Source organism: Photinus pyralis, unplaced genomic scaffold (assembly GCF_008802855.1).
Source record: "Photinus pyralis isolate 1611_PpyrPB1 unplaced genomic scaffold, Ppyr1.3 Ppyr1.4_LG5, whole genome shotgun sequence".
Lineage (NCBI taxonomy): Eukaryota > Metazoa > Arthropoda > Insecta > Coleoptera > Lampyridae > Photinus > Photinus pyralis.
This window is the reverse complement of record NW_022170596.1, coordinates 45,490,512-45,499,377: the sequence shown is the minus strand read 5'-3', so window position 1 is coordinate 45,499,377 and position 8,866 is coordinate 45,490,512. Positions and strand designations below refer to the sequence as shown.

Sequence of the window (8,866 nt, the reverse complement as noted above, 5' to 3'; positions counted from 1 at the left end):
TCGATGATATCTGACACACACGTTGTTTCATCTAAATTTAAAGATAGGAACCGTTTAATGAAAGCCCTATATACATATGTTCAGAGTAATGCCCCCCCCCCCCTCGATTTCTTGATCAATTTATAGCGTCTTCTCGACCTATCCACCTCCCAGAAAATTGTGGGTTCAGCCATTCTTTAACTACCAAAATGAGTTGGGGCATCATCGTGTTGAAACCACATTTTTTCCACGATGTGCACCGGAACATTTTTTCTCTCAAATTCTATTTTTCTAACAAGAAACAACAGAATTGTAAATGCCAATGAGTCAAATTGACAGATGTTATTACTTTTTATTTTGTTTTAGTATTTTCCAATACGGATTTTCATAGTTTACTATTCAAATTGACTTACACATTGGTTTACATTTTTAACGGCCTACTAATACTGAGATGCTTTGAAAATCGAAAAACACCATTAATTATTAGAAATGTTTGAATTGCAAAAATATGTCTGATGATAACTGCGATATCGCATTTTAACTTAACTTTCATATAAATCACCCTGTATAACAATTGCAATTTCGTTGAACATATTTTTAGGGTGTAGCCTGTATAGCATTAAGATTTATTTTTAGCGCATTTTTGAAAAAAAAATCCGCTATTATATTCGTTATGGCTGGCTGTCTGTCCGGTTGAGATCTCAGCAATTACAATAGCTAGACACTTCAAATTTTCACGAACAGCTTTCTGCTATAGTGTAGATGTGCAAGCACTAGTCTATTTTGAGTTAGATTACCCGTGAGATCGATAATTTCAAACTTAATACTGATCTGTATTACCAAAAATGCGCTTTAATCATGCATATGCCGATTTGCAACTTGTTTTTTTTAGTTAGACAGCAGTGCACTAAAGTCTTTAGGGTTGTGTACTTTCACAGCTTCTTTTGAAGTTTTAACACCTTTTGAGAGCCAGTAAAGCACTTACTTCAGGTGAAGCAGATGCACAGGTTATTTCTCAATTTACAGTCTTACGATGAGGTCATAATATGACAAAAAATATTTGAGAGCGTAGGTATTGCTGTGCAATTTATTCACCTTATGTTATGTAGTACATTGAAGTAGAATTATAGAGGGACCAAAAGCCTTTGAACCCCCAAGAAAGTTCAGTGTGAGCTTGCTCTCAAGTAAATACAATGAATATGTATGTACAAAGTGATTTTTTGGGAGCTTTTACTTAGGAGTTACTCTCAAAGCCGAATCGATGTAAAATATTTTTAAAATGGTGACATTTCCGGAAATACCGGAAGTAGCTAGTAAGTTCGTTATTTTAAATCAGTTTTTTAAAATGAAATTACTAAAAAGAAAATCCGAAAAAAATGTTATCAATTCAATGAAATAAATTGTAGATACTGACATGGGGAGTATCAAAAGAACTGAAATTTCACGTAGAATCCAAAAATGCAATAAAAAATAAGGATTATCATTTAAAATAACGAACTTAGTCGCTACTTCCTGTATTTCCGGAAATGCCGCCATTTTGAAAATATTTTGCATCGATTCGGCGTTCAGAGTAACTCCTAAGTACAAATTTTCAAAAACTTATCTATTTCACTTTCCCAGAAACGTTTAACTAAACTCCCAACAAAACCAAAACACCCTCGGCTTCCATTCGGAAACATGGCCCGGGTTATACTTAATAGCACCGGTCCTTCAACCCAATTGGCAAAGGTTTGACATCGCCGTCTATTTTCGTTCTCGAGTCAGACGAGGAATTACAGACGGGCGGACAAATCAATCACATAAGGGGCATATTTTTCGTTCAAAAAATTCCCCTAAAAAGAGCGCAATTTAGTTCTTGTGCATGTGTTTCTTCATTTCCTTTTTTAAATTTATACCTAATTAAAGATTTGGCTCAATATGGACATCAAGTCGTTTTGGGAAATTATTCTTTAATGTAACTAATGTACTTCCATTTTTGAAAAATGCAGAGCCCAGCGAATTTTGTAGAGCTCATCTTTCTGTAGAGAATGTAACCTGTAAGTTACTTCTCTTGAACGTAGTAAGATTTTGAGGAACTGTAAAGTAAGACTCTTCTGAAATAGTTAATTACGCAGTAACAATAAAAAAACTTAGAATTCAAAATATTTATTTTCAAGTCTGATTTGTTATCAGTACAGAATTTTTAAATATAAATACAATATGACTAATAAAACACCCACATTTATAATTAATTTTTGATTGATTCTTTGCTCATCGAAAGTCACTAACTCACATATATAATTTAAGGTTATTTACATCAGTCTTCGATTATGGCCCCAACAGTGTTAACACAACACATAAAAAACAAAAATTAATGTAAATTGACTTATAATAACGCTAATAGTTATCGAAATTGTAGCCTAAATTAAAAATACATTAAAAATGTCTTGTTATATTTTTTTCTAATGGCGTTAAAACATGGTTCATAATTAATACTCGAGATAACACTATTTAATTTAATATCTTAATTGGTAAGATTACTTGAAGTTTTGGAAAATAGCTGTAGGAATATCTAAATGGTATGTACAAGGATGAGACTTAAAACGTTATTGTCACATTAATAATTAAAATACTGCATCCAATAGGTAGCAGGGTGATTTTTAATTTTTGGCTTCAAATATCGCATACTATACTAAATTATTAGGAACAACTCGCACTCTACCTCAGAAATTGGTTATTACCCGTATAATTATTCCAAAACTGTAACTAAAAGCTAAACGAAAAATTGCACAGTGCAAGCGTAGGCAATAACTAGATTCTTTTGGAGAACGATTTCCATGACTAGATCTCTTTGATCATCGAAAAAGTGAACTATGTGTGTGGGTTACGCGCAATGTGCAAGAAGAACGACACTTTGTCTTGGCACTGCTCCCCGCACATATTACAAGTAAATGGATCTTTGAACCCGTGATATCCCATATGCATTGTGTACAAAACAATATCCCCAAAAGCTATGTTACAATACTGGCAATCGAAATTGTGATTGTTATTGTTGGTTACCTCATCTTTCTCTACAGGCGACCGAGCCGGAGGCGAGGCCAAGCTCTTCTCTGCTGGGAGTTCGGTGGTGGACTCGTCGTCCGAGGTTTCCGTGTGAGGCAAGGTTTCCAACTTGAAGGCGCGACCTTTGCGCCGATTCTTGGAAGGCTGATCGGGAGTGGCGACGTCTGGTTTGCTCAAGTCGAGCGCCTCGGCGGTCGGCGCGACGGGTGACATAGGTGGTGAGCGTTCCTCGGGTTTATCGGCGGAGTTGGCGAGCGCAGGTGGGAATAGCAAGGGATTTGCCATCGGGTTTGGGAAGCCTGCGAGGAGGTGGTAGGGGAAGGGTAACTGCATTTGCGGGGTGTTGTTGAGCATGAAGTGAGTGAGGTGGTTTTGCAAAATGTTCGGTTGCGTTTCCGGTTCTTCCTGTTTTTGGGATGATCGCTGCTTTGGTCCGCGCCTGGTTCCGTAGACGTCGATGATTGGAAGCGGGTTGGGGGTGCCGTCGGGGTTTAAGACCATCGCTGGCTTGTGGGAGTACTTGCGCAGGTGAAGCTTCAATGAATGGCAGTACTTGGTTGCGTAACTGCATTCGGCGCAGCGGTACTGGTAGACGTTCGAGTGCGATTTCATATGCGAGTTCAGCATGGATTTGTTGACGCACGAATAATTACATTTGTCGCATTTGAAAGGTTTAGATCCGAAGTGGTTGCGAAGGTGGTATTCTAAGTGGTGCTTGTATTCGGTGACGAAAGGGCACTTGGGGCAGGTGAGAAGCTTGTCGTATTTTATGTGTCCTTTGGAATGTTCCCAGAAGTCCAGTTTGGTAATAGCTACGAAATCGCACTGTTTGCACTTAAATGTCTTTACTTTTCCATGCGAATTCATTCTGGGTACGCGTAATCCTTGTTCGTCGTACTCGTCCGCTTCCATATCGGATTTATTTTCATCGTCGCCTGAGTGTTCGCTTAATTTGGGCGAAGTCGGTGTGATCATCAAACCATTCTTTTCCAGGCTACTTTGAAGTTTTCGTAAGGGATCTTCATTCTCCACGTTTTCTGTCGCAGAAGCAGCGGGTGCAAAATTGGGTTTACTGGCATTGTCTTGCGAAGGCGACGTGGATTGATAATTAAAATGCATCGGCAGATTTACTTGATAGCCTAGTGGCGATGTTGTAGGGACCCTCGGTAATAACGGAGTTGTGTAGTAGGACGAGGTTGTGGGGTTCTGTACGTTCTGTGAATTATAATCCTGGCTATTTTCACTGCCTGGCGAGGAGGAATGAAAATCGCTTCCGGAATTAATTCCTGAATCGTTTCTTTCCTCTTCCGCTGGTTCTTGTTTCTGTATAAGAAAAGGGCGCGATTAGATAACGAAATTCTAAAACTAATAAAATGTGGGACTTACCGGTATTATAGGGTGATGCATTTGCCAAGCAGGGGCGGGCGAATGAGGTTCCATGATTAGATTGGGTTGATATCCTCCCAGTGGACGAGGGAGTCCGCCTTGAATACACGTAGAACTCATATCCCAAACACCACCTCTCATTTCACGATAACACAGCAAAGTTTTATCTGAAACCAAAGAAATTCATTTAAGTGAATACGAAAATGTAAACTTCTTTGCGAAAATGTGCATACCTAAAACTAGCACCAAAACACATGCATTTTAACACGATAACAAGACTGTATATGTACTATCAATTTATTTTCGTCGTCTCTTACGATTATCTAAATAATACTGCTTGACCAAACCAAATCACGGATACTGATGTCCAGTATCTCCCACCCCCTTACGTTGTATTTTTACCCCTACCACCTAAGCTTTATTCCCTCCACCGCATCCTTGCGCAGCAACTTTTAGCTTTTCACCGAGCCATCGGCGTTTCTTACATTATGGAAAATCCGTCATTCGAAGTTTTTAAATTAATATTTAAACGATCATTGTAACGCATAGAAAAATCTCCCTTGATTAGAAAGTTTACGATTCCATTTTGTGTGGAAAAAAATGAAAAATCCAATAAAAATTGGTCAATATTAACTTAATATGACTTCTTCGTGGTCTTTTTATGATGTTTTCGGTTTATAGGAATTCAATTAAGATTTTTATTAAGAAATTAATTTGAGGGTTTTCGGTTTCCTTATATGTCGCGAAACTGTTCATAAACTGAGTAAAATAATAAAGCCAAACGGCTACGTCGAAGAACGAGAAGGAAACCACACACACTGGAACGTATGTCATAGATAGCTGTGTGGAAAATTGCAGTGATTTTGCTTCTTCGGACTTTTAGGGCCGAGTACTGTTGGTACAAACGTTAATGCTACCTTTATTTTCCGAAGAAAAAATGCGCTGAAATCTATACGATCTATATAGACAAAAGGGGTGTACGTTCAAATTAAAAGTAAAGAGGGTAAAAACAGAATTATTTTACAATACATAGACAGAATTAATGGTATGAATATAAAATTTTGGTGGGTAGAAGGAATTGAATACTCAAAACTTTCCTACGAAAGTGACCTTACATTTCGAAGTTTAAACGACATTTCTACATTTTTGGATTCTACCGACGATTTTACATTTTACATGATATTTCATGGAATTTAAAATTGCCCGTAGAATCCAAAAATACGCCGCAAAGTGTTCGTGTTTGCTCATAGTTATCAATTTTTGGATGGATTAATCGGAATTCAGAAAATTCGCCGGTGGAGCATTTGGAACGCCGCAAGAGCTTTGGGGATTAATCAAGAAAATGTGGAGCATTTGGAAACCGAATATGAATGCCGCAGTTTTGGTCCTCATCAAATATTTAATGTAGATGAAACATGGATTTTCATCGCTCCAAGCAAGATACCCAAAGAAAAAAGTCCTTTTGGAATTATCGCCCAAAATAAAATTTTCAAGCAATGTCATTTATTTTTTTAGGAAGCTGATTTCCTTAATTTCAAAAAATCCGTCCATACGTAAGAAAGTTGGGTTTGCGCATGTGCAACTCATACCATAAATAATGTTTGCCAACAGTAAATTTTTTTCTATATCATTGCATTTACCACTTCCTCAATGAAATTGGGATCAAGATTTTGAGTCTCTCTGGTCTAACATGATCACGAAAAAGATTCACGTTTTGAGTTTGGACTAAACGAGCGTGTATGATTAGGATTTGTAAGTACAATGGCAAAAGTTAAAAAAAAGGCGAGAGGGTGAACGACAGACAGCTTCATTAATATCTTACCATGAGTGCAGGCAGAGTAACAAGGATTTGTCCCCTTGATAAAAACATTTTTTTCTGATGCTGATTATCTTAACGAAGAAATTGAAGCAGGAAAAACTGTACCTCATTAGACAGGTCCACAAATTCTAATCAAGTCACCAGGAACCTCTAAAGATCCAGAACCTATTTCGCATTGACTTCAGGAAGGCGTAAAGAGTTTTTTAACTACAAACCAGGTGCCAAATTCTTGGCAGAACAGCTTCCTAGCTCAAATCGCGCGTTTTTTAAACTTTTGTTTGTGTTTATTACTAATAATTCATTTACTACAGTAAATGAATAAACACAAACAAAAGTTAAAAAAACGCGCGATTTGAGCTAGGAAGCTGTTCTGCCAAGAATTTGGCACCTGGTTTGTAGTTAAAAAACTCTTTACGCCTTCCTGAAGTCAATGCGAAATAGGTTCTGGATCTTTAAAGGTTCCTGGTGACTTGATTAGAATTTGTGGATCAAGGGGAATCAAGCAACGTTGCTCCCGGTTAGTATCTTGTGGGTTTACTGTTCGGAAAAAAGTGTTATGACGTTTCAGTGCTAAAAAGTCAGATATTTAAATAAAGTTTTTGCCAGAGCCTTACATCCTTTATACCTAAACACACTGCTAAAAATTTTAACGAAATTGAGATAATCGTTTTGCCGAAAAAATATCCTAGTTTTTCTCAATTTTTTTTTCCTATAAAGGTTGTACACAGAAAAATAAGGTCTTCAGATTCAAAAATTCGGCCTGCTGTTTTTTTGTTTCGGTATGCCTAATATTTTGGACAATATCCGTCGAGCCGTTATCTTTCTAACTCAACCTGAAAATGGTGCATTTCTTACAGAACTGTTACGATGAAATCTTACAGATTCAAAAAGTTCTTGGTACATTATTGTGGCTACTGGTGTTTTACTTCTGCAAGTCCAATGATATTTCGAAATTTGCAAACTCTAATGGCTTAAAAAAGAAGAATTAATAGCAACGAATTTGTAAATTTTGGTTAGATAACTATCACTGATGATGTTTCCCGATGGCCACACGTCGAGGATTCCCGATAGAAAAAAGAAATTCTTTCTTTGTCACTAAAATCGACGGATTTCCATGAAATTTTGAACCTGGTCCGAGTGCCCGTGGGTGTCCCAAAAGTGTCATTTGCACTGAATTGTAAAAACAATATTCGGTAAACTATCATACCCCCAAAGCCTTTGTACCTCGTTGTTTTGGAACAGAACTAATGTAGTGATTTTTTTGCATAACTCTACCCCAAAAAAATATCCTCATAAAATTCCACAAATTGGGGTAATCAAATCGATGCCAAAACTTCAACTAGGAATAATCAAGCTGTGTTATTTTTGCACATAATGTAATTAGTTTATTTAAAACTAATTTCAAAATAATTTTCTCTTTAATGACTTCAAAGAATAATAATGATATTTAACTACATCTTAATTATTGACAGTTCATATTCAAATATTTACTTAACAAGAAGATACGATTAAAATAATTGGAAAATGTGTATAAGAAATTCTTGAGATTGTAAAAACCTTGATCTCAGTGGTTTCCAGTGGAATACAAAACTAATCAAGTACAACGTCATTAGTTCATGACGACTTAAACAATCTAATGACGAACCTAAGTTAATTTTTTTAATTTGTTGACATCACTAATAGACGTTGACGAAAATTGATGACATAAATGGAGATTTATCAACGTTTTACGTGAGGGAAAGCGTTTAGCACGGTGGGAAAAATATACTACAATAACAAAAGCTGGTTATCCCTTTATTACTAGACCGAACGAACGAACGGTTTAAAATTCTACCCACAATAAAACAATATTGCCAAACATTTGTAAAATACAATTTTTACCTGCATAGATAATATAGAGTGAACGGTAAAGGACCGTTTAAATTTACTTATGTAAAAACTTCCAAGAAAAAGGATATTTTGCATGCGTAAAATTTATTGTTGGCATGGGACGCAGAAATCCAATAAATCTGTCCAAAGCGCTTTCCACCCCTTTAACGGTAAACTCCTTATTAATTTAGAAAAAAAATAACTTACCAACTGCACTATTTTCCGGGCGGCAAAATTCACTTAAAACACCAGCGCAAACTTTTTGTTAATGGAGAGAGCCGAATGAGTTCAGGTTATCCTGACAAAAGCTTGTATTTATTTACACCACATGAGTGGGTAGAGCGAGCTTTCATATGTTTAGGAAGGTCCAGGTCGATCCCCACTTTTCCTTTCGCAGGATAGCGTGAAAAACTGGTTTAAGATTAAACGAATTATTTTGGCGTTCTTACCGTAATGAGTGGCCACGAAGATAATGAAAATGTTCTTATTTAATCTTTGCGTACGATATGGGATTGTTTTTTGTGGACATGATTTTTCGTTGTCATTCACTCATTCAATTTTATTTCGCTAACGATCATTGTTAAGAGACATTTTTCAGCTTCGATTGCTATACTTTACCAAATTAAAAATCCCATTAATTTCATCACAGTTTCAGTTCATGACGCTTTTCCATCGTACTTCAATCTAGAGCAGATTACCTGAAATTTGGAATAATTTATCTTTACAACGTATAGGGTGAATGAAAAAGTCGCTTTTTTCCTAACTCTCATG

At 36.6% G+C, this 8,866-nt stretch overlaps 1 protein-coding gene across 2 annotated transcripts; it reads right to left on the bottom strand.

Moving 5' to 3' along the window:
• Positions 1–2,108: 2,108 nt before the first annotated feature.
• On the bottom strand, positions 2,109–8,395 carry LOC116172666 (protein hunchback). Of its 2 annotated transcripts, none has more exons than XM_031489915.1 (3): positions 8,303–8,395; positions 4,408–4,574; positions 2,109–4,344 (listed from the first exon to the last, which is right to left on the bottom strand). In XM_031489915.1, the coding sequence occupies exons 2-3, from the start codon at positions 4,546–4,548 to the stop codon at positions 2,830–2,832; spliced, it is 1,656 nt and encodes a 551-aa protein (XP_031345775.1). In that variant the 5' UTR covers positions 4,549–4,574; positions 8,303–8,395; the 3' UTR covers positions 2,109–2,829. The 2 variants fall into 2 exon arrangements, with proteins under 2 accessions (XP_031345775.1, XP_031345774.1); XM_031489914.1 differs by lacking the exon at positions 8,303–8,395 and adding an exon at positions 4,641–4,758.
• Positions 8,396–8,866: the final 471 nt, after the last annotated feature.